This window comes from Apteryx rowi, unplaced genomic scaffold, assembly GCF_003343035.1.
Source record: "Apteryx rowi isolate R43461 unplaced genomic scaffold, aptRow1 scaffold_735, whole genome shotgun sequence".
NCBI lineage: Eukaryota > Metazoa > Chordata > Aves > Apterygiformes > Apterygidae > Apteryx > Apteryx rowi.
The window spans coordinates 125,881-152,769 of NW_020451022.1; the positions used below are offsets into that span (position 1 = coordinate 125,881).

General features: G+C 36.6%; 1 protein-coding gene across 1 annotated transcript in view; it reads right to left on the reverse strand.

The window, feature by feature from the left end:
- The window catches only part of FRY (FRY microtubule binding protein), a 230,379-nt gene that overhangs the window by 61,188 nt on the left and 142,302 nt on the right, over positions 1-26,889 (reverse strand). Inside the window, exons 25-37 of the mRNA XM_026087808.1 lie at positions 25,189-25,280; positions 24,825-24,997; positions 22,273-22,433; positions 21,326-21,436; positions 19,348-19,502; positions 15,989-16,088; positions 15,495-15,666; positions 13,439-13,695; positions 11,307-11,453; positions 7,152-7,320; positions 6,402-6,492; positions 3,388-3,470; positions 31-181 (exon numbers count right to left, since the gene is read on the reverse strand). Of these exons, the coding sequence (XP_025943593.1) occupies positions 31-181; positions 3,388-3,470; positions 6,402-6,492; positions 7,152-7,320; positions 11,307-11,453; positions 13,439-13,695; positions 15,495-15,666; positions 15,989-16,088; positions 19,348-19,502; positions 21,326-21,436; positions 22,273-22,433; positions 24,825-24,997; positions 25,189-25,280 (1,862 nt within the window). The remainder of the gene's footprint in view (positions 1-30; positions 182-3,387; positions 3,471-6,401; positions 6,493-7,151; positions 7,321-11,306; positions 11,454-13,438; positions 13,696-15,494; positions 15,667-15,988; positions 16,089-19,347; positions 19,503-21,325; positions 21,437-22,272; positions 22,434-24,824; positions 24,998-25,188; positions 25,281-26,889) is intronic.

Here is a 26,889-nt window from a genome sequence, read left to right on the forward strand (position 1 = left end):
TCTGAAATGTCAGCATGAGAAACTGCTCACCTGTGAAGGGGTCCGCGGGGTGTGATAGTTTCTGGGAGGTAGTCCACAAGTGGTGCCCAGCATCCTCCATTGTAAGGCATGGGCAGGGGATGTGGCTGCTTGGTTTCAACGATATTCAATAGCCAGCTTGTATAAGGAGAAACAGGATCATCTGCATGGAAAAGTATTAAAAAGAGTGCATAAAAAACAAGTCTGGTTAACCATTTTGAAGAAATAACAAAATTGAGTTTACTCTAATGCACAGGTTCAGCTATTTGGGATGTGATAAGATGACATTAGGTTTGCAAATTCCTCTGCTCAATAATAAGCGATGCATTTTTAATCCCTCTTTCACACTGCTGGAAATGAAACACAGATTCCAGGCAGACAGCACTGAATCGTAGGAGCTGCAGCTGAATCCCTGCTGTCGATTTAGTAGCTTTGGATCCAGATCACAAAGCCCCGAGCAACAGATTTTCCCTTCAAAAATGAGAGGGAAGTTCAGCCAACGAAGCTGCTGTAGCAAGCCACCTGCTGCAAGGAGCCGTGTACCAGCGACTCATTCTTGTAACTCCCCACCAAGGCCCTGCTGAGCGATGCTGCAAAGCCGGAAATTAAATGTCCTGAATCAGGTAGGAGGCATAAGGAATGTGAAAAACATCTTCAGTGTGGTAAATCTCTTTCAACAGGGATGATGTAGCTATTGAATTTCTCAAATATGTATTTAATTTTGCTTCAGTCTGACAGCTGCTGTATGTTAATAAGCAATAGATTTTTTTTTCTTCCACCTGCTTATCTACAATGATGTTGGCAAAGTAAGTTATTTCCACCACTTTCTGTCTTCTGTCAGTTGCATAGCTTTGTTCATCTTTACTGCATTTTGTACCAGCTCACTCCTATTTTCCCATGGGTCAGTTTTTATTTCTCAGTCCTGGCAGTCTGGGATATACTGTCACAGGAAGCATCCTTTTCAAGCATGTTCTTGACACATATCCAAACACTGTCTTTCTTGAATTTTCAGTGAGAACATTATTTTTTGCCTTTTTTTTTTTTTTAAACACATTTTAGGTAGGTTTGAAACTCAGCATTATCCTCAGCAATCTTTTTTTACAGCCTATATCTTATGCTTGTGGACTTTGATACAGGAAAAGAACACTGTTTTGATGCCTGCAAAAGCATCAGTAAAGCATCAGTGCCAGCATTTTTTAATACACATCACTTTTTGGTTTTGATAAAATGCCCTCAGCTTTCCAGATCTTCAGGAGCCCTTCCGTGAAGTAGCAGCTCCTCCAATTCTTCCTAAAAGCCAACTTCATCTTTCTCATTCTTCAGCGTTAGTTTTTCAAGGCACACTTTAGTTCTTTGTTTCTGTTTTTGACCTCTATTTATTTCTCTCATCTTTGGAGGATGATATATTATTTAAAGCTAAAGCAGAATAAACTGAACTCTTAATCTAGCAAAGTATAGCGATTTCACATATTTGTCTTTTGAGGATTAAGCAGATAATATTTGTCAAATGCTTTTCACATAAAAAGCACTGCACAGTTATTATTTATTGCTACTGATTTGTTTCATATAAAACTGCTTCACGAAGTCCACACTGAGACTGAGCTCCTCACTCATGTTTTCATGAGTTTGTGTGTGGACTGAGAAGAAAAAAAAGAAGCACTTTGTGCATTAGTGTACAATCTTTGCAGTAAAGCTTGGACAAAAGAGTTTCTGGGCTGAAGAGATTTGTCCCCTGTCTATCTCCTCAGGGATACAGCTATGCTCAAGTAGACAGGAGGGAAGAGAGAAGCTGTACCAGCAACTCCTTAGCAGCCTGGGCCTGATAGAAGGAGCAAGTTGCACTTTCTTAATGGAGGCTGTATTATTTATCTTGCAGAATGACAAATGATACAAGAATTATTCTTTCTTTTTAGAGTTCTATATAAATGTCAGTAACTAAGCAAAATGTATTTTATTTTACATCTAGGCATTTGCGTATTTGCAGAAGGAACTCATCTGAGAAGCAAACCTTACATAAATATTCACAGAACTATAAAGCTTGTAGATACAGGCAGCAAAAAGCATCTGGACAGTGGCTTGAGGAGACATTCCAAAAGACTGAAAAGAAAACTGCAGCATTTTTAAACTTCTTGTTACCCAAAGCCCTTGTCAAAACCAGCTGCTTGTGAAGAACATTTTGATAACATAAACATTGTTTTGCTTTGAAAGACAGTTCATGCAGATAGATCACCACTGGTGCTCCAATTAACATCTGCGGAAGAATTTTTAGTAGCTGCAGCATTAAAAAGCCATATGAAAAACAAGACAACTGTAGCAAAAGAGATTCAGTTTAATATGTTGCAGACTTTTTTTGAATATTTAAATACTACAGTATGTAGACATACAATAGTCTGGAAATACTGTACTTCATAATTATGAAAAATAGTTATTGATATCATTAAAACAATCCTATTGTATTATATTTGATAGTGTCTCCATCTTTTGCAGAAAAGTATATCCAAAAAATTATTTTGACAAAACAAGATATGAAACCTTTGCTGTTTATCTCAACATACTGTCAAAAACTGGCATCCTTAGCACCATATGACATTATGGCCTTTACATTATTTGACTTGGCTTTATTAAATCAGGGAAAAAGTCTGTAAAAAGATCTTGCCTTTTTTACATTTGGTTAGAGTCTAAAAGAAATCTGTAGATTGGCTTCTTTATAGTTCATTACAAAAACGATTGCAAACCCTCCAACTACTAAAACTTTTACTGTAATTCAACAGTTGGTTGAAATATCTTGGTTTTCTTTGGAATCTCTGCTCAACACCAAGGTCAATTTATAGTCTGTTCAGCAGAAACACATAAAGAACAAGCATGCTCAGGAAACCTATTTCACTCTTCCTTCTAATAGTTTTGCATGGTGCAGCCAGAACTTGGCTGCAGATGGCAGAGAAAAGCTAAAGAGGAGATACAGCCTCATTTTTGGAATCTCCTCAATCTCTTCCTCATGTTCATATAATGGCACTAGCTTTGGAGAGAAACACTGGTGAAGTGCACAATTCAAAGTGCTCGCTGTAAAGCTTTTGGAAGTCTTTTGCCCTCCCATGTGAGAATGTTCTGTGTGTTGCTGTTTGGAGGTTTCTCTGCTGCCTTCTCCTGTGAAGTTTTCTGGCTTTTAAATAGGTCTGACTGAGCCCATGTCTAAACAAAGGGAATCAATTAATTTTAAATGAGGTACAGAGGTAAAACGGAGACACTCCCTGTAAGGAGTTACATCTGTTTATATAGAAATTTAAACAGAAATCCTCCACAAGTCATAAAAATGTTTTCCTCTCCCACCAAAATACCAGAAATTTCATCAAACTGAATGTTAGAACTTACTTTTGTCATCATCATAAGATCCTCCAGAGCTATTACTGTACCTTGATTCTAGTCGAGTATGTGCTCTGATTACATTACTGAACCTTCAAATACAAGAAAAATCTTCATTAAAAACACAGACTGATATTAAACATCAGGAACATATGCTTACTCCACAAAGAAAGCATCTTTATTTACGCTATATCAAAATGTGATTTCTTTATGCATATGCTTTTATATGAGGCACAGACAGCAACATGAATATAGTGTTATTTTGTTTCATAAAAAATATTTTTGCAACCAACTTCTGACAAGTTCTAACAGTGTGCTGTTATGTCACAAGCTTTTAAAATTCAACAAGGGGAAAATTCTCATGCAGCAAATGTACACTTTTCTTGAACCAAGAAACTGTGGTAAGGATGGACTGAAATATAAACTGTTAACTACTAGTATTTTATCATAGCCCCATGTTCACTGGCAAAATTCTGGCAACCTGCTAAAACAATAACTGAATGAACAGTCTGAAGTCAAGCCCACGAAGTCATCAAAGCAGCAAAAGCAGCAGCAGATGACCCTCCCAAAGGAAAACCCAGGAGCTGCTAGTGGAGATCTAGCTGAGGCACTAAGGGACATAAGAGACAGATCAAAGCTTCCACAACTGTCCTTAAATCTGCCATACACTCGCAATGATCTAACTTTTGCTGGTGAGTTCTTTTTGCTCCCACCACTTTCTTCTGCTTTCAGTGCAACCAGGCCTAAACTGGAAATGAGAAGTGCCACACTGCATGCTCACACTCTAGTAATGGTGTAAAACTTCATCCTTTCTGCAAAGCTAGGAAACTAGTTACAAATAATCATGTTAAAATAACAGTATCAAACAAAGCCAGGTTTAAGGTTCTCTGCGCAACATGCAATTTGCTACTAATATGCATGTATTTTAATGCAGGGTATTTAACTATATATTCACATATTATGCTGTTTCCAAAGCAAACCTGTCTCATTAGGACACGATAAATTCATAAGAAGGTGACATAAAGGCATCATGAGCCATCTTAATTCTGCTATTTTCTGTTTTTCAAGCACCTGATTCCCTTAATATATTTTAATATATTCCCTTAATATATGTGTATAAACTGATGATTACTGATATATTTATCTGGCACACCTAAAAAGATAAGAAAGACGAAAGAAGAATTAAGTTAAGGAAAAAATTATGAAGACGTATCTAGAGACAAATTCTAACCTGTATGAAACAGGTGAAGAATATAAGTCAAAGAAATGACCTGAGAGCAGAGCAGACTTTTTAAACAAAAAATACTTTGTAAAAACACTCTGTAGCATATACAGTGATATTACAAATATGACTGTCACTATGTAAGATGACATGTAATGATACCATATAATGCAATATTATCTATAAATCTATGCTACAATCCAATAATGCTGAACTTGCAGAAAAATTTTCCAGATCACTTGGAGGTAACTTAAAAGCTTTTCAGTGTTTTATTTTATAGGATATTCCCTTTGTGATATATTATTCCAAAAATGCCTACATTTACAAGAATAGCTGGTTAACCACCTATCACTTCCTGTAATCATTATTTAATATATCTTGGCCCACAAAATCAATATTAACAGTCATTCTAAGATCAAGACATTGGTTTTGAAGTACAGAAGCACTTAATGGCTTCTGCTGTCTTTGATAATGTAAATGCCAGTAATGAATTCTGATAAATTATTTTACATTTTTTCTGAGGAGTCTCTCGCTAGGAATCAGGAATACCAACACCAGAATATGGTAACCTTCCTTTCATTTTTATCATATAGTCTCTGGCAGATTTGAATGCCAAAAAGCTTCTTTGCGTCACATGTAAAATTTATGTAAGATAAGAAACTCTGAAAGCACAGTTAGATTTAAAGTATACCAGGAGATGAAGTTTGCTCAACTTATCTGCAACACAACTAAAAAAAAAATTCAAAGTTAAAACTATATAGCCATAAACATTTATGTAAAGAACAATAAGAAAGCAGTCCAGAGTAAAAATGGTTTCTCTTCTTTTTAAGTTTATTTTGACTATCATATTGAGTCAGATGCTCTTCACTTTCAAATTTTGAAACCATGCTTAGCGCTAAGACGTGAGTACCATTTTTCACATACTCTTAAAATAAGAGACTAGACTGACAAAATACTACTCTTACATTTGTAATACTCAAAAGGCAAGTGATTCAAAAGTTTCTGAGTACAGAAAAGTTTGCTTACTTAACTGTTTCTGTTCCTCTAATTCCTGAACCTGTGGAAGGTGGTCTGGACTATTAAAGTGATACTAGTGACTATCAGGAACAGCAGACTAGCGTAATACTAATACACTTACTAATTTATTTGATCAGAATTCATTCAGAGTTGTCCTACAAGAAGAAGAGGGTTTCAGTGAGAGAAATAAATATATATCTGTCTGTGCTAGAGGATCTGATGGCCCCTTAGCTTTTCATTTACTTATTCATAATTTGGCTGTAGGTACCATATGTAGTAAAAGATACAGTGACTGTAAAGTAGGCTCTCTAAACAAAATATTTTACATAGTTTTCCTCTTTCAGACACTTATCAGAAAAAAAGAGGTATCTGCAAGATAAATTTTGCTCTCTCGTCACGGACTAAAAAGGTGTGATCAAACCTGATTTTTAATAAAGACTTTAATATTCATTATTTGGTATATGCTCTCAGTTTTCTTTATCCTTTTTAGGTAATTCCTACAAAAAATCATCTACTTCGCACAATTCATTCAGTGGAGGTTTCACAGATATTCCTCTGCAGTGTATTAATAAACAACAGTTTAGAACTAGAATCACGTGGACAGCTTTTTTTACTTTCACATATGCACATTTTAAAACAGTCCTATTGGGACAGAAACAATGCTAAGTATCTGTATCATCATAATTCCTCACAACTCACTGCAGTTTGGATAATAAATACTGCTCAAGATCTCACCCTTAGTCTAGGAAAATGCATATATTTTGGAGAAAAAAAAATTACAAACCTTTCATCAGTCTCTTTCACCATTCTGTTCTCCTCTGCATCAGGAAAACTATCTTGGCCAGCTACAACAGTGTTACTGCTAGAGGTGGTTCCTGCAGATGAGGTGGAGTAAGCACACCCATTATATGCAGCACACAATATTTGCAAAGCAATAAAAGCTCATGACTTTATTTTCTTCAGTATTTTCTTTAGCTGGTTACATGCTTTGAGGGATAGATTAACGTAGTGATGCTCTCCCCTTCCTTGGACTAAGCTCAGTCTTGGTGGCCTAACCTAATGTTTGTCAAGAATTTGGCAAAACATTCACAGGGCTGAATTTGGTGTTGGTGTCTGTTATTTATCTTTGACTGCCTCAGCTTGAAAATAGCACTAGGCCTTTGAAAACAGAACAGCCACATAGCTGAGGCTTTCGGCTTTCAGCAAGCCCTGCTCCTTGAGGGTTTCTGCTATGATCGCAGCATCAGTGATGACTGCCTGTTCTCAGAAACTAGTGATGGAAGAACCACCTCATATGAGGTGTGAAAGCAGCATACATTGGCAATGTCCTATTAAAATAGTAGTGAGAACTGAACATATTTTCACAAAACTTACACAGCATTAGGCATCCAAGAACTCAGATGTGAAACAAGCCCTTGAAACTTGAACTTTACACACACAGGTGCAAAAGTAACTAAAAGAGATTGTTTTTTCAGAGAGATGAATACTGGCAAGCATAGGAGACCATAACTGAAAAAGTACATTTAGGTCATACCAGAAGCTGCAGCTGAGGCTTTATTACTGGCAGCAAAACGGTAAAACGGAGGATTATCACAGTGCTGGACTATTGGGTTCACTGGGTCAGTTTGCTGCAGTTCAAAAAGAAGCTCTTCCATTGTCTGAATAGTGTTGTTGCGGCATAGGTATATTGCAACCTTTTTGATCTAAAGAAGAAAACAACAGTTATTCATCTTTGTCCAAAGGGAATTTCCAAAGAAATCAATACATGTTACACTGCAGTACTGCAAAGATCCAGAATGCAAATGTTGCTCCTGGACAGACACCCCAGCAACAAAACTGAATCAATCTTGTTCATATAGAAATAACCTGCTCCTTTTGATTTAAAGATCCTTTCCCCAACAGAGCAAATCTGTGATCTAATTGCCCCAAAGTTTTTGCTTATTATCCTCAAATCAGCTGTTTAGATGTATAATTATATAACATCCACACATACTAAAACCAACTGATTTTATACCTAGCATTTAAGGATATCAGAATTAACTCTGAATAACACTTGGGGATTTTATAGTTTGAATATGTGATTTCCACTGAAGATGAATCTTGCTGTCTTGCATAGAGCAAATTTCTCATCTAGAAAGCTCGATGTACCCAAAACATCATGCTTATATTTCCAGATATGGTTGATGTGAAAGGTAGATAACTGCACCCAAAAAGAATAGGTCAAGCTCTCAGTAGTTATTTATATCTGTAATCAAAGTAATAGCACATGGAAAAATGCAAAGCAATTATGCATACAGACTTCATGCACACTGATTTCAAAATGTCTGAGAGAGAGTGTTATTTACAGAAATTTTGGAAAAAAACCCTGAGGAATACAACAAGACCTCAAACCCTACCACATCCACACAAGAATGAATACTGTTGAGATATTCAGATTAAATTAAACTAAATTATTGAGGAAAAAACCTGATGGCTATTGAATACAAAGATACTATCTCTTGCTCAAAACAGTTTTGACTCACAAACTGCTGGAGCTGGGAGACTGTATGGAGAAGCATCTCTCTGTGTTTGCCTTCTTGTGCAGATGCTTCTGGTAGAGCTAATAAATTGCACGGAGCTGTCTTTTGGCCTCACCAAAAACTGCTGTTCTTACAGTCTTAAACACTTCCATTAAGATAACTTGTTGACTGCTTCTCTCCCCCTCTTCCCGCGCCAGGCTTTCTTTTTTTTAAAGTGGGGAAAATGCACACATTCAAAGTCCCTTTTACTCTACTGTGCTAAAAATTTCCCAGAGACTTTCCAGATATAACTCCACTTCTTTTCAGAGGTTTATTTCTACTTGGGCTCACAATGCCACTTCCAACTGCTTTCACCCCAGGAGAGGTCACAGTCCCTATAGTGAAAGCATATGCTGAAGGTGTTTCTGAACTGTAAATATTCTAAGAAATCGCTCAGTACACATGTGAAAGAAAGGACAGCTGAGCAATTTACACTGGGGCACTCAAAAAAAGCACTTAAAGAAAATATAAGTATAAAAGACCAACCAATTAATTTAACCACTTGAAAAAAATAAAAAAGCCCATCAGTCAAGACATGCTTTTGGCTTGGGCCCACACAGGCAGAACAGATGGCTGAAAGCACAAAGCAGCTGGTGACTGCCTGGGGCCTTGATGGCCCCAAAAAAAGATAGGAAAGGACAAACCGGCAATCTTGCACCTGCATGGTCTTTTGAGCTCAGGTGAGCTGGAAAAGTGCTGATAACTTGTTTGAATTATTTTTATTTGCTATTTTGTATATGTTATCTACATGATAATTGAAGATACATGTTTAAGGTATCAGCAGTCCTGTATAGTTAACAGAGTTGGGTAAGATTTCTTATCTGGAAACTCCAGAGCATTATCAAAACGCTGAACATACACATGTGATAAGACCAGCGTTTTTTTGTACTCTAGACAAAGATAACAATTAAAGCGTGACTCAAGCACAGTCAGGTTATAAGCTATTACAGAAGCTGAAAACTTTTTCAGATTTTGCAAAATCTGAGAATCCCACTTTTCGCTTTATATTACAGAACACAGACTAATTGTGTTGAAGAAAACGCAGGAATTTGGTCAGCTGCAGTCACTGATGAAGACATGATTGACTTCAGCAGCCACCAGAAGCCTGGGAGGGAGAGCAGAAAAGTCCCACAGGCAAATAGGATGCTCCAAACTTCTCTGGAGTAAGAGGCTTGGAGAGGGCAGGACTAGAGATGCTGGTGAGGAATGGAAGTACTGGCGGGAGGCTTTGAGGAGAGATGGTTTGGAAAGAAATTGAAGAAAGAAGAAGTGTTACAAGGAGTAAGGGGGCAGAGGCAGGCTGCTCAGAGCTCTGGCATGGCATGAATTTTGAAAAAGGATGAGTTGGAAGATCAAGGTTGGCAAGTATCTGGAAAAGAGCAATTGGGGACTGTGGTATGTGAGAGGCTCTCGGGCAAAAGGGGAGGGGGTTATTGAGCATTTCTAATCAGGCTACACATTTGGCAGTGGGAACATATACTAAGCACAACACTTGTTCTTTCCCTTACAAACTGCCTCTGTTCCTTTTGTAGGCTGTCAGAAATACAGCAGCTCTCATCTTGTCTCTTCTCTCTCTGATTTTGACATGTTGTCTGTCAACAATGTCAGCTCATCCTGATGATCCCTTTGGGCCTGATCCCAAGTCTGTCAGAAAGCGCAGAATCATACAGGCTGGAAGGGACCCAGGAGGTCTCCAGACCTCCTGCTCAAAGCAGGGTCACCACTGAATTCAGAGCCTCTGTCACACTTCACATTTGATGGACAGATCTTCATTACCCTCAGAATATTTGGCATCAGATCCTTTGTCATCTTCTTACATAAACCCTGAGCTTGTTCTTATGGCAATTCCACTTTTAAATCTTTTCTCTTTTGATTAGCTAAGCACCACTAGCTTCCTTGCATATACAGTCTAAGCTAATACAGTAAATGTTAAAAATAATAGGAAACCAACAGGATGTCTATGTTACAATAACAACATCTTGTGATTTTTCCATAGTTCCTTTGCTCTATTATGCCAAGCACTCATCATAAACACTTTAAGGCAAAGTGTTGTTTCAGCAACTGTAAACAAAGCATGTTTATGAAGCTGTTTAGATAAGTTTATTCACATTAATATTAATTTCTAATTTATTTCCTGGGAATCAATAGAAAGAGACTAACTAATAATGCAGCATATTGTAACTGTGCTGGAAAATTTACTAAATTTAGATTCTGTTCCTCCCAGCAATGGAGCAGTAAGGCACATGGGAATGGGATTATCTTGCCTTTCTCAGACAGCTCTGATTTTATTTTAACTTGAATAATAACAATATCCTGTGCAGTCTGACTTGCCCATTGCAGGAACAGTTATATAACTCATCACAGCCGTGTAGAGGCAAAAGTTGACATGGTAAGGAGCTTATGGAGGTTCTCTTAAGTTGTCCCACAGAGAGTCCCAGACTGCTAAAGGAGGAGAGAAAATTGCACTTTCTTAAAATCATGTTTTGCTGAAGGAACACCTAAATCTTCACAACTGCCAATCATTAATAAAATGATGGCATGATATGTACCATTCAACAAATAACTTCCACTGTTTTAAGGACTTTCAAAATTGAATTAATACTTGTGTAAACTAATTACCTACTGAGAAAAATTACAGGCTTTAGTATTTTTACTTCTCTTCATCTTTCCATTCAAGTTTTTAAAGTCTAAACAGCCACTCTATCTTTTCAATAAACTTTTATATCTATGAAATTGCTTATTTTTATGCATATCTCACATAGAAAAATGTTTCCAATATTTTTTATCATTGATTCAGTCAGTTTATGGCCGGGCCTTGTTACTGCTTTGCTGGTTACTTACCAGACAAACAAAGCTGCTCTTTGCACGAGTGGAGTTGTGCTCTTTGCTTGAAATGAGCTGTGTGCTCCAGTGGTGGAGACTGAGATTCTCACCCCTCATTTCCTTTCTTGACTTTCAGTTTCTTGGCTCGTTTATTCCCACTAACTGATCTAATTTTGTCCAGTGTGCTAGGGAATATGTAGGTACTTTTTATTTTTGAAACAGAAATTCATTTGCTTTAGGTGGTAACTGTTTTCTTCATTAAAATCCATGCTACCAAAAAATAAACAAAATACAGTGCAAACACTTACATAAGGTAAAAGGATGGTATCACTGCTAACGCCACACAAACTAATGAGAAACTGCAGTGTTATCCTAAGGTTGTTGCTCCATTTCTCGTTGTTGGCCAAAGCATTCCAGACATTTTCCATTTCTGGTCCAGGAATTTCATCTCCATACTGCAAAGGATCATAAGCATTCATTTTCTGAAATGTATACTGAAGATAAATATGTAGACCTTTAAACTGAAGGCATGCTCTTCTAGAACACCATCTTGTGCAAAACCCACAGCAAAATGCTGTAGTAAGTGACAAAGCAAAATTTGCAAAAGCAGTGTGACAGATTTTGAAGCATAAATTCTATTTAAAAGTATTATAATTCAGATCCACAAGAAGACTTAAATCACAAAAGAAAATGTTCAGGCATGTAAGTCCAAAAGGTGATGCTAAAATCCAACAGTATGTTAGATTTCTTCTTTACAGTTGTTCAAACAACTAAAGTTTTGCTTCTGCATATCTGTGCATCAGTCTTCACAGGACTGAGCAACTCAGCACCTTGCTCCTGCTTAAATCCTAACAGAGTGAAGAATTAGAGAGTCTCTTGCTTCCCTGTTGGAAAGCAGCAGCTTTGCTCTCTTTTGCAAGGCCTGGTTGTAGGAATACCTCCTTTTTGTCCAATCACTTAATGGTTAGTGCATTCACCTAAGGTGTGGGAGTCCAGAATTCAGTTTGTTCTGTTTGCTATGTAAAAGCTATGGTTCCCACTTCAAGAAGACTGTTTTAACCACTGTGTAGACTGACATTCTGCTAGGAGAGTACCGGCAATCTCCAGTTCATGTTGTTCTACCGAAAATGATTTCTACTGTCAAATAACTTTCTCCCCCTGTTCCCTTCCACGTACCAGGCCCTTGACCACACATAYAGACTCAAAGTTAGTTCAGTCAATATGCTTTGAAGAGAGCATACTTGATCACTGGAAAAAAAAAAAAAAAAAACATGTGTGGTTTTGGAAGCAACTGGCTCTCCAAGGACTGCTGCTGATAGGCAGCAAAGATGAGATGGCAGCATGTCTGGTTTCACTCTATACAATCTGCTAACACTACCTTAGCGACTCCATATCTTCTCTACTCATGACCTGATATCCTGCCCCTGGATAAGCAACAAGTATCTCCCATCTCATGCTGAAAAAAACATTCTGGTGGGCTGTAGCATAACTCCAAGGTTACTTCAGATGTGCTCATATGAAAAATGGCACACAAAATAATAATTCTGTTTTAGCTACAGGGCCGCAACATTAGGCAAAGAAGAGATCCAGAGCCAACTGCCACGTAGCATGGATGCAGGCGTTCTGCTCTAGAGCGGATTAACCCAGAGCAGGATAGGAGATGTGAGCCGCTGTTTCATATGACATAGAGACTAGGGATTACTTCCTGGAGTTTATGTTTTTAGAAGTTTAAACATAGCCACTGGATCTGGCAAAAACACTAATCTAATAGCCTGCAACTCAGCAAAAAGAGGGAAATGCTGGATTCCAGTATCTTCTCCACAAGCTGCTTATGTATTTTACATGAAAATGTCATTGGAAAAAAATGAATTCATAGTCCTTCAACAGTATCAGGGATGTAAGATAGGGGGAGGATGTAAAAAAGGGAAGGCCCTTTCAAAAGAGAATGCTTTAACTAGTACCTTACAAATTTATACTCATTTTGGCTTTGTCTCTCTCTCTGGCTTAATGAATATTTAAGCATTTCCTAGAAAGTAAAAGAGCTTCAGCAGGACAAATTTCAGGTGCTCATTCTCATCCCAGAATAAACTTTCATCTGCTGTGTGTGGTGTTGTCCTGGGAAGTGATACAGGCAGGAATTGAACCAATTTCCTCTATGACTAATGCTAATGCTTAATGTTAACCATTACATTTTTTAACAAGGGTAGAACATTGTTTTCTTTGATCACGTTTTGAAATAGAAGAATAGCCCTAGCACTGTTGTTAAAAGAAAAGGTGAAGGAACTTCTTTAAAAACAGGGTTGTGTCTGATTAGCACAGACTATTCCAGTGCCAAATTTCTGTATCAGAGGGAAGAAATCTAAGCGCATTTTGTTTATGAAACATAACAGTTTGAAATTTAGAAGTTGTTTAATTTTTTTTTTTTTTTTTTTTTTTTTACCTTAGCTGTCATGTACATGAGATTATTAAGAACCAGTGACGTGGCCTCAGGAGAGCCCCAGCCATTGCCTTTTAATCCACTTGTGACTGCTATTTCCCCATCCTTGTCTTTTATTTCATCTTCTGGAGTGGTAGGGCTTGAACCAGGGAGGAGCAGTCTGTTGTCTACAAGTTCAATATTATGAAGCCATGGTAGCAGATAGGTAAGCATGATCTGTCTTCCATTTGGATGGGTTGTTGGGAATCGCTGGCTTACCTCTAAAATAGTAAAAGTTAAAAAGGCAAAGTGTTAGTTTATAAAGGGAAGCTTAAATACATTGTTTAAATCAGATTTCTGACATTTCTGTTAGACCACCTGATGATTTTTATCTTGCAAGCAGAAAGTGTACAAAAGCATATATTAAGTTTCATGAAAAGGAACATCAATGTTTAGTATTAGCAAACAATTGATCATATCTTCTGTCTAAAATAATTAACATATTTTGAGCTTAGAACAGAAAGTCGCCCCTTATTACCATGCCATGTCATATATTAAGTGAAATAGATGCCAGGAAAGAGAACAATACAGTTACTGGCAGTTCCTCTAGAATTTCAAGAGCTTTTGGAGAATTATGGAAACCACACAAAAGTGTTCTGCAAAATTAAAAGTGTCCCATCAGTCTCCGCATTTTTAAGCTGTATTTTAAATCCTAAGGCATTTATTATACTGATTTTAAAAAGCACCTTGCAGGTATTAGGAGTTTTATTCCCCATAGAGAGGCCTATAAAATTGAGAGGTGGCTGCTACTCTAGGAGTGTTGCATACAGCACTTTACAGAGTTTGTAGTAAAGAACTGGCACTGGAAGGGAGAGGGATTTGGGAAATCTGGGATAAGAAACACAGACACAGGCTTCCTGCCAAGGTGAACCATGTTAGCTTTCTTTGCCAAAATTATCCTTCTGTAAAATCAGTGCACTTAACATTTCCTTTCCTTCCTCACTGTCTGGTTTTCAAAAATCTTCAGGACATAGACTGTTCTTATCTCTTTGTGATGCTAGATGTATAGAAAGGGGCTCTGATGTGGTCTGTGTATCTGAGTTCTATTAAATGGCATAGGCACTACAGCAACATAAATAGATGATAACAGTAATAATGACCAACATTTGCTCTTTTAAGATAAATGACCCATCAGAATTTTCCTACACCAGTTATTTCTAACCCATGCTATCTTGGGCACTCAGAAGTGGATAATGTATCATTCCTTTACTCTTGCTCCAGCCCCTACAGACTGAGTAAAAACAACCCTGGAATAATACAAAGGGTTTTTAAAAGCCAGTAAAAATTCCCACGACTACAGACACTGCATTCCGTTATTTAAAAACTAGAGCAATACATTAGATGGATTAAAACAGACAAGTCTCAAAATGTAATCGTTCCCAGGAATGATCTCAGAGTGGGCATATTTTGAATGGCACTCCCACAGGTCTGATTCTGGGCCCTATGATATTTAACATTTTTCTCAGTAACCATGACAAAAAGCATTTTTGATAAAACTTTAAAATGATAGAAATGACTTGCAGATGTGGCAAATAACAAAAGATCCAGATCACTGACTCAGAGTCATTTGAATCATTGGTAAGACAGGAGACATGCAAACACACAAACAATCTTGCCAAATATAAAGTCATGTTTATAGAATGAGGAATTCTATCCTCAAGTATCAACTATATAAATATATGGATGAGAAGAATCACTGTGCTTAACATGAGAATCCATTACGGTACAGTTTGCCGATGTCACTTTAACTTATCTGGGGCTTCCGCAATCTTGAAGTTATGCTAAGATGACATAAGTGGCACAGAATCACTGCTCAAATTTTTAAATAACTATTCTATACTTTGTATACTTATCTCTAGGAAATATGTAATTTGTAAATCTGATTTGAACTTGAACCAGAATAAAATCAAGTCAAGTTACACTTATAAACAGAATTGCTATTCACAAATGGAAATCTCTTAGCAGTCTACCATTTGTAAAAAAATATAAAATAGATAATAAGTCAAATAGATACAGATACCTGAGAAAAGTGGAAGGGTAAGTTCAGGATACATCCTTGCTAGTTCATATGAAAGAAGGGCAAGTGAGACACTATAAAGAGGTGGCAACGGACCATGTGTACCATACAAGATACTGCCTGGTCTTTGCTCAGCTACCTTTTTTGAATAAACAAAAAGCTTTGATTCAAGGATCTATAAAAGAGAAGAAAAACATGTAATAAGATAATAAAAAGTCATTAATTCAGAAAATGCCAGCATTTCAACTTTTGGTATCAGAGAATGATCTACACGCTTCTATGTAAACTCTCCAAATTTAAAACATCATAACTAATCTTTTTCCATTTTTTTATAAATATTCTCATAAGTATTTATAGCCAAGACAAAACTAATCATTCATTTTAAAAACAAAACTGAAAAGTAAATAAAAAGTACTTTATCAGAAGTCCACAGAAAAACCGAAGACAGGAGAGCACATGCATTTGGCTGTTTTTAAAACAAAGGAGCTGATACATGCCTGCATAAGTTGCATGGAAATTTCATAAATCTCTCTGTTGGTGTCAGATGCCTTGAACAGCACTAAGTTTAAAAGCGTCACTATATCAAAAGGATAGTTCCTAGAAGAATAAACAGTACATTTTTGTGAATGTTGGTGAGGAATGCAGATTATATTCACTCTGATTTACTGTGTAATATGGTCTAAAGAGAATGTCACCTTTCTTTTCTCTGTTCTACCACCAGAATACGGGAAAGGGAACTCTTATGAATACGTGCTGCATGCTTGAAGGGCCATCTGGTGAATGGGAAGAAAGAAGGGATTATTTATAATTACCTTAGACCAACGCTTAGGAATGCACTGAGTAGCCCACAGTGAGAAATGCAGTACCTGTGTCTATATCTGTCAATTCACTTTCACTTATAACATAAAGTATTTATAGAATAGGCCAGCACCCACAAGAGAAGATGGGTAGCAAGAGAGAATTTCCAGGGATAAAGTACTTTGCAAACCAAGCTGCAGCTTAAAATGGTCTCTTTGGAGAAAAAATACTATCTCCAGCATGTACATTCCCAGATCGTAGACAGTTCTATCAAAATTGTTTTTAAAGTGTAAACATGAAGGCTGCTTAAGAATGTCCCCTACCCTATAAAGTCAAAGTTTATTGTAATGGTAAATTTTTTAAAGTATTAACTTGATGAGATTATTGCTAGAAAAGCAATTCCCTGTCACATCATTTGGATTTTCACTAAACAAGCTTCTACTTTTTTTCATGATGATTTGTAAATGCATTTGATTGAACTGTGAGCCCTCAATTTCCCACCCTAGATTTGACCTACTGTGCTCCTGGATGGATACAGAATGTCTATTTGGATACTGTAGTGTTAAAAATATGGCCAACACATGCATGGTACGGGACATTTTGGTAATTCCAAGTAGTAGCTGCAACCCATACTGCTCTACACCTGCCTCTTTGTCCTTCCACTGAGTTTCAAAAATTCACCCCCCCTCTCCAAAAACCCCAAACAGTTAGGGGGATCCTCTTGAAACTGCAAATTCCACCAAGCAGCTGCCTAAAACATATGGATAAAACAAAACAAAAAAAAAATTGATTGGGTTAAAAAAGGTTTAATTAAAATATGAATTACAGTATGTATGGATTCAGACAGAAAAATTACTTGAAGAAATCTGGTCAATATTTATAAGTTTGCATACCCAGTTTGGGAGTATTAAATCCTCTCTCAGGCTTCTAAGTAAATGATCTTTTTTGCAAGAAACTGAACATACAGCAGTATCTGTGTAGTTAAACAAGTTCTTTCATTTTTCTCAGAGATACAAACCAAGATCTTGAAACATAACATTATGTGTGCAGTGCTGGTAATTATGCCCTGTCTTAAATAGTAAGGTGGAGAATCTACACTTTTGCCTTCAGATAAAAGTTTTAATTAACTGAGATATCTTTTACTGTTCCCATCTACCTCAAATTGCTCATGGCATAGGCCAAATTGTTGTCAGCATGTAGTATATGCTGCCAAGGAGTTTGAAACCATACAAAGTATTTGCCAATATCTCTTGAAAAAATAAAAAAAAACCACCCTAGATAATATATTTTTATAGTTATTTCATTATACCAATCTACAGCTACAAGAGTAGTGATACCCTAGAACACATTATTTATAGTATCAGAATAGAAACAGTGTATGGGAGGACCATAAACTGAAAGCTACTGAGTATTTATTCTTTGTAAAAAGAAAGACATCAACAGATACATTACTGCTGAGTTTACAACTTGTTTAAACTGTGATCTTTCTATACATATTGATAGAAGATGAAAAGGGAAGTGGAAGAACTGCAAGCTGGTTTCAAATATTAATTAAAATCCCCAGCTTGATAGAAATCAGACTTTCCCCTCAAAGAACATCATGCAGATCATACTTTCAACATTTACTGCATGGAAAAGCTTGTTTCTTAGGACACACTGGCATAGGTAACAATCTGAGGAAAAAAGACTAGCTGAAGATCTGTTATGCTTGACTATTCATTAAACATTAAAAAAGAAACTTAAAATAACAATTTTCAAACACAACATTCTATTCATGTTTTTAAAATCTCAGTATAATGCAGTGTATAGTTCCAGTTGTTGCTGTAAGAACAAAATAATGTTTTTACAGATAAATTCTAAAGTACTTGATTTGTTTTGATTTGCTATATCTTACATATTTCTCTGTTGAACTATGCTGATTAGATATCTTGCCAAATTATGTTTTTGTCAAGAAGATTTAAATTTTTGGGCTCATTTTAATTAGATGTAAATTATATTCTGCTTTTAGACTACTATTAAATTTCTCTACAACTTTTGTCTTGAAAAGGTACCAAAAAGAAATAAGATTTTTATGACGGCTTGACACAAAAGTAGTAATTTCTGTTTGTCTCTTCCTGTAGCTTGTGCTTGCCAGTAGCAGTGCTGATATCAGTCTACAGAAGAGGAATGGGTAACCAAATCAAATTGAAGCCAGTTAGAAAAAGAACAAAATAATTAATTTCAAACTAAGAACACTTAAAACATTTTTCTTGTTACAGAGTAAATGAAAAAGCATGCTGAATCTTTTGAAACTAGATTTATGAGCTATTCTGCAAATTAAAATCTTGCTGTTATTTAGTATCTTTCTGAGAAAAATAGCATAAAACGGCCACAGATTTCAAACATACATATAGTAAAAGCACCTTCTAACAGATATGTTACTCTGTGTCCAGAATCATGAAAATAAAGTGATATAGTCCCCAGGAGTTGTTTGAGAGGACTTAACATAAGAATGTAACTAGCAGTTCTCTGTAACACAAGCTGAACAACCAATTTCCTTTGCATTTGAAAGTGTCTAAGCAGCTGAGACAGTCAGCGGCATGTCTGATCACTGGCGTTCTGGACCTGATTCTTTCAGCCATCCTGCTGCCACTGGGGGGACTATAAAGAGAGCGCGTCTGCAGATAGAGCACGTGGCAGACTGTACCAACCCTCATCCTCGGTCCCTTTCTCATGTGGTCTGCAAATGATGCCTGCAGAGATGCCTTTTTCAGTGGATGTTCCAGGTCAACATACTGACTGGCTATGCATGTTCCTCCCTAGTCCCTTCACTCACAAGTATTTTTTCCTTTTTCCTCCTTTACACCAGACACACCACTCCAAACCAGAACACCAACCACCAACAACGAGGTTCACATATTATTTGTCAATTCAAAAATCATTTAAATCTGTTTATACCAGAATATGGTGGGAATAAACAACCTAATGATCACTTACAACTGTTTTAGAAATGACAAACTTGATTTTGTTTCACACTGAGTAGCATATAATATAAATCTAATTACAGATTAATTAATACCTGCTTCCACACACAGTTGCAATGGCTTTGAAACATCCAGAGGCAAGCTGGTAGGATCCAGTATAACATCGATCTATAGCCCAGTTGAAGAGATTGATTTGGTCAGGATTCAGTTCCAATAAGAGGACTACAACTTCACATCCAAGTTGATGAACCTGAGAATGCATATATATGTGGAAACACAGTTGGTGAAATCAGAAATGTTCATTCCCTACAGTTCTTAGAAATTATATAGGTAGAAAAATGTAAAATTTCAGTACTCAGAATAAGTGAAAAGAAATTTTAACTGATTCGTTAAATGTTTATTTCCTACTTCACTTGAGTTCCATGAAGTCACGTGCCATTCACGCCTATTTATCATTCCTTTGACTAACACATGAGCAAGGCAGGCAAAGAGAAACAATATCTTTTGCAGGCCTGGGGTCTGAAAACTTGAATCCAACTACATCAAATGATGTAACAGAGATATTACCTCTCTCTTCAGATCTTGTCTCACTTAATCTGGGATCACCACTGCAACCAAACCCTGCTGCTAAGGCTTGGACTATGTCTTTGTGATCCTACTGACACCAAACACTAATGCTTAACGAGATTCTATCACCAAATGTAATTAACTTCTTGAAAAGACTGCAAATGATATTTAATGTTAATGGACGGATAGGATCCCTCTCACCAAAGAGATGTATACATCTGAGCTAGCTGTGCAGGCAATGCAGTTTAGTCACAGACCTTAATGACGGTGATTAATCATGAATTGCAGAGATTAACTTATGGGAAACAAATGTCACCTTTCACATCCAGATTTCGCATTTCAAGGGGTGAAGTTAAAAAAAGATATGTTTTGTCCTCAGCTACTTTATGCATGGTATATATTACTGATCAGTTAGGAAAGGTAATATAATATTTGATGACAATTAAGAAAACATGTCAGGAGGAAGAGTATACCTTTTTCCTCTCTGTTGTTCTGGGCATTTCATTCCCACATCCACAAGAGCTTCACTTCAACATATCACTTTTACATATCTCTATAGCTCTGCCCCTACCAGCATGCCTAAATCTTACCTAACTTTCAACAGATTTTCATTGTAGTGATCCTTTCTTTCTTCTAATTTGTCCAATCATTTTTTTTCTAAAAAATACCTTTTCTACAGTATGTATCTTCTATGTGCTCCGCAAGCCTTCAAGCTTTGCTGTCTGCATTTTTCTAGCAATCAGAGTGACCTGGGCTGGGATGGTGCTCACAGAGACAATAGCAGGACAAAGTGCAAGGTGCCGCAAATGGAAATATCATTGATTAATGACAAAACTAGAAATCAAAGGAGTGGATTGGTGATCTGTGGTTAAGCAGGGAAAGAGAACAAAGGTACTCCAACCAGCTATAAAAACAGAAATGTTATTGGGTAGTTAGCAGGTCAATAGAGAAACCCATCTTCACAGAAATAGAAGAGGAAATTGCAAGAATAATCTGTTACGGGATTCAAGAAAATCTTTCTTTCCTCTTCTAAATCATTTATCCTCTTGACTTCTTTGGAAGCTCAACCCACTCACTTTCACTCACTCAGATTTGTTTCACCAGCATCCACGGCACTGAGCAGGATGTGATTTTACATTCTTATTCCACAGAAACTTGAAGCAGGTGGGTGGAAGTACTCCAAATAGAAATACAAATATTTTTGAGCTCATGCTGTCTTTAATCTTTCATTTAGTAGCAAATGAAAAGCCTAAATTACTGCTGCAAAAAAATCTGAGCCATAAGGTGATTTTTTAGCTTATTATTTATATGAATTATTTGTCCAGAAATAATAAAAAATCTTTTAGTATTCAAATACTTCTTTAATTCATTACACTTCTGTATTAGAACCTTGCATAAAGCTATTGTTTCATGCTCAAGATAGAGTGTATACAATCACAGTTCTTACAGTACAAATTCAATACAGAGTTTAAAATCATCAGTGTTGCATTTTTGATGAGTACTTACACGTAAATCTTGACAAGCCAGAATGTTATCAAGCCATTTGTAAAGATAACCATCAGGGGAAAGACCAACATTGTCAAATACTGGTCCACAGCAGAGCACAGCTGACATGGCCTAGAAATACAAGGAACTTCAGTTACATAAAAATTAACATGAGTGAAACTTTCAGAATGATTTGGGCCCAAATGAACTCGGCTAAAAAGACTGATGCTTGTTTTTATTTTTGAGGAGACTATGGTGAAAATGGTCCTAGTTGGTTTTTCCAGATTTCAAGCATTATAGTGCTATAGATGTTATCTGATTTTAAGATAACGCTGAGTTTAAGCATTTTGGTTGGAATACTATATAGCACATTTTCCCTCATGCTTCAAAATAAATTTTGTCATTTTACACAGTCTTCATAAATGAGGCTACAAACACAATTAAACATATGTTTTAATAGTATCTCTCTGTAAAAATTAAAATTGTTTGATATCAAGTGATGATGCTTACATAAGTATGTAGGCTATTATTTTCCCAGCTTACATGGGGGAGATGCAACTGTTACTGCTACGAAAGCATTTTAATATTACTGAGCATGTCCCCAGGCAAGTGTGGGAGACAGTCCTGAGATGTGCCTGTGATACTAAATTGACAATGTTTTTAATTTCAGGGCCTAATATCCTCTCACTCTATCTGATAACCCATAATGAACAGTTAAATAAATTTTAAAATGCATTCTGCTTTTCAAAATAATTAGCCTTGAAAAGTGACTGCAGAGAAAACAATATATAACTTCAGTGGTCGATACTGTTACATCTTATGATATACATATACACAAGTGAGTGTACGAGTTTGCATCAAGTATGCCAATTTGAATTACTCTGAAATAAAAAGAAATAAAAACCATGATTACTTGTATTTTTATTGGAGAATTGGTATTACTGGTTTTGATGGAGAAATTTTAATACCTTTAATGCACAATACTGGTATCTTGTAATCTGATGATTTCTATCACTGTAACGGTCCAGTGGTGTGAACATAATACTGAAAGGTCCTGCCCACTGGCTGAACAAGATGAACAGGTGATGTCTCAAGCTCTGTTGAGGGAAGAGAAATCTCCTGTGGTGAACTATATGAATAGAAATAGAAATAGTTGTGTTTTGTTAATGTTAAATGACCAATCATGTGGCAGAGATGATAACATATGAACTTCAAATGTCTACAAACTGGGAGTTTTTCTTAAATATTCAGGATACACTTACTCCACAACATCTAAGCTCCTGTTTTCAAATCTAACATGGTGAATAAGATGCGTCATACTTCTAAGAGCCTTAAATTATGAAATAGTGTGTTTATATGAACACATACATCCGACTTTAGAAATAGCATGCAAGAAACCAACTACAGAATCAAGCTTACAGAATCACCGCCTCATGTATTCTGTTAATGGCAAACATTTACTTGTTTTTTTTAACCCTTTAAATGCAAGCCAAAACAATACATATGTGTTATTCTACAGTAATAGGTGGGGATAAAAGAATAAATGAAACTTGTCATCAGTTTATTTATGACAAAGATGCAGTATACTTACTGAACAGCTAAATTACCTGAGCAAATGGAAAGTATCTATGAATTTTTAACAGCATGTGAGAAAAATGAATCAGAAATGTTTTAAACAATAGTTTTAATTTCCCCTGAACAAAACATGACAGAAGTATCTGAGAGGAAAGAAAGGCCCCAGGAAGAACCAACACAACAAGGAAATTATCACTATCCAGTGTAGTTCTAAACCTCACAGACAGTAAGAGTATCAGGCATTAATATCCTAAATTACACAAGATATATAGAAAAAATACCATGCTCTTGTCTGAAGCAAACAGGAAAAAATTTCCTGATGAAGTAAAAATGACAAAATCTATCTGTGAAAGGAGTAAAGGCCAAATTAAATATTGCCTTCTCTGCAAAGGAAAATTTTCAACAAATGGGCCAATTCCTGCCTCAGTCCCTCCTGTCAGGCCAGTGAATAGACCAACTACTGCAATTGTCCTGTCCAGAATTTTCAGGCTTCTCCTAGATGCTAGGAACAAGTTATTACCGTGTTGGTCATCTAAAAGAACCTATACAAGTATTGTTCATCAGGCCTTTATTAAAGAGAATGGTCAATTATTTTCCCCTGGAAACTATGCTGGAAGCCAACAAACTCTAAATAGACAATACGCATGCAAGTCATTATGAGCAATGGCATCAAGATGGTAGATGCTGACACAACAAACATTTGTTTGCTAGGAATTAAATGTTATGGGTTGGGTAGTTATTGGCATATTTTAAAGTTGGCTTGTTAGCAGAAGATGCATCTCTTTATAATTACATGCTGAATTATTTAAATGCATCAGTTATTACTGCATCCTCTCAAAACATACAGCATAGCTGTTTCATTGTGTAAAATTCATAAAACATGCAGTCCTTTGTTTTTCCATGTGTCTTGTCTAAAGTGAGAATAAATGCAAGGAGGAAAACCTGTGCAAATACTGCAAAGTGACTAGTAAAGAAATTCTGTATTTTTAATAAGCAATACCCAGGAAAGAAATAAAAGAAAGAAATTCAGTATTTTGTTCATTAATAGCAGCTAAGAACTTAACATCATTTAATTCAAAGGGGAATTTTTTTTACTGACTTAACTGAGAATGGCAGGGATGCCATTTTTTTCCTTATCTTATTCAGCTATTATCATATTTTTTTTATGTGTCTTGCAGCTGAAAGCAACTGTACAACTTTGATAACAATTTGCACACTGGGAACTTACATTAAAGCATTTTTTCATTCTTTATTCCCTTACCGTACTCTTTTGAATTCTTTCTTATTTCTTGTTACAACTGCTGTTATGTCCTGTCATAAATGATCTGGAGATAGCAAATGTACATGCATTGAGTAAGCTCCAGACTTGATCTTCCACTTTTTACAGAGGCCCTTAAAGCAGGCTATTTTTATATTTTTTGTTAATGGAATTGCTTTACATTTCTGAAATGATCTTGCAACATACAAAGTATGAAATTAATCAGATTGATCTTTGCTCTGCAGAAGGCAACTGGAATTCTGAATAAAATGGGATAAATGCTCAAAACCTCAGGCAAGTTTTTCCCTATTTTTTATATTGTACATTTTCTGCACCTACCTATATTTTTCAAGGCCTGACTACATTTATAAAGAGTCTAGCAATGAAGTCAAGGGGGAGCAAATAAGGCTTTGTGTCAAAAAAACCCAGAGCCCCAAAGAGTCACAGATAATTTCTTTGCTGAGCATGTAAAGAGAAGACTTTTATGTATGAATATGACAAACTTCAGCAAGATTTACTGATATTTGATCTGACTCCTGATAGATTTTTTCACTATTTTGTCCTTACAGTTGCTAGACAACAATTCACAAACATTAACAAACAGACAAGAAGAAATAATAAATCATTTTTTCCTACAGATATAATAAATGTCATTTCATAGTACGTTGAGATAATTTAGCACCATACCTGGAACACACTGAATCAAGTTGGCAATCATTGCACTGAAATGTGCTCTCATATCCTTAAGAATTTCAACTTCTTTATCGTTTTCAGCCTCCAGAAGCATGCGAGTCAGATCAACGTACTCTAAGAACAAGGCTCCAAGGGCTAATGTATCTCTTTCTAAGGCTCCATTTGTACTGGCATAAAAAGGAAATTGCACATTAAAATGGAATAACAGTGTACTTATACTACAGCTTTCTGACAAAACATAAACATCTCTCTTTATCTATTTTAGAAATCTTCAAAAAATATACTGACACAAACTCAGTGTTGCAAACACTGAAAACTATTTCAATTAAAGATCAATATTTATGAGTGATAGTCCTACCTGTCACTTATAACACCAGCATCAGCAAGTAGTTCAAAAATTCGCAGTAACTGTAGTCGCAGTAGATCTCGGCGCTCTCGACGTTTCTTGTTCTTGGAATTTAAAAAAAGCAACCAATTTTACATGCATAGGTGCATATATTAAAAACTAGTAGCTTCATAAATCTCGTCAAAGCAGCCAGTTTTAAGAAGTCTAGTCTAAGCATTTTCTTCATGATGGAAATTGACTGCATTTGGGTATTTCACAATAATTTTGTGCTTAAACCGCAATACAGGTGTAAGTATGTTCAGATTTTTGCCTTTACAACTATTTTGAACAAACTGTTAACAGCGACATTAGTCTTCAGTGAAAATGTGGACATGATATCTTGAAAGAGTGGATGAAAATGAATTAATATTCAAGGTTTCTGTGCCAAAAATATGCTTTCTTCGGGTAGCATAGTATTCATGTTAGCTTTACACTATCTAGTCTGGGCACTGTAAGGTGTTGTAAAGTGCAGAATGGCTAGTCAGACCGCAGGTAAACAGTTTAGTGTTTAGCCATTCTTGAACTCACTAATGCCGCAGCTACATTATCATTCATACTCAAGTCAGCTCACTTGCAGACATCTTTCTAGTACAATGCTGTTGGATGCACTGATTGCAATGGCTGTACACACAGTTAACATACTCTTCAAATAGAACAGGTCTGCACTGCTGTTAAGTGGTTCACTGTATCTCAGTATCTTCCAGAAAGCTCTCCTTCCTGTCTTCTGCTTTGCCCTTGAAAGATGTGGATGCAGCAAGGCCTGTTCTTTGCTGAAGAGCTAAAATGATTTGTTTCTTTGTATCCTGCATCTCCACTAAGCAAAAAAATGTGAGGTCAAAAAGGTGCTATTGCACTCAACAAAGAAATTTGCCGTGAGAATGAGAAAAGCTCAGAGAAAGCTCAAATTTTCCTTTTAAGGAAAGGCAATATTGAATCAGATCAAAGGCTTGTCTCACCTAGTGTTCTGGCTCTGCCAGTGGCCAGTGGCAGATGCTTGGGAAAAGAAAAGTGATACTTTCCCTGGTATTCTGTCCCAGGATTGGCAGTCTGCAGCATCCTAGCCAAAGGTTTTATTCAAATCTTTATGCCATATGATTTGTCCTATTTAGAACCCTGGCTTGTTCCTTTATATGTTAAAGATTCCAGGAAGCACATGTAGAGAAAAAGCAGTTTTAAGCCTGCTATGCAGTTTTATTGCAACACAGTACTTAACAAGCACAGCTGTCTCCTGCAACAGAGAAGTGATGCTGTAACACCATGCTGAGGCAAGTTCTGTGCAAGTGCCCACAGGGGATCTTGTGTAATGCCCTTATTGGTTTACTCCTGCAGTTCTTGGCTGTCCTGATAATTCTCTTTCTAGTCACGGCATATGTCAGTTCAAGTAAGTTATTTCTGGAGTGTTGGACACCTGCCTGCTAATATGGCTGCCTGCCATGTTCTCTATAGCTACATGACCCCTATGATCACTCCTGGGTTTATTGGTGGCACTACTKGCAGGAAGGTGCCCAGTCCTTCATAGTGTGACTACTAGCAGGAGCAATGTGGGAAGTACTGTTATTGCCCCTTGTTCTCAGGTCTCTCTGCCGAAATGTCCATTGGTTTCACTTGCTCTTGCAGCGCACTGTAAACATCTGCGCTCTGGAGGTTCCTTTCCAGAGGTGGGGCTGGATATGC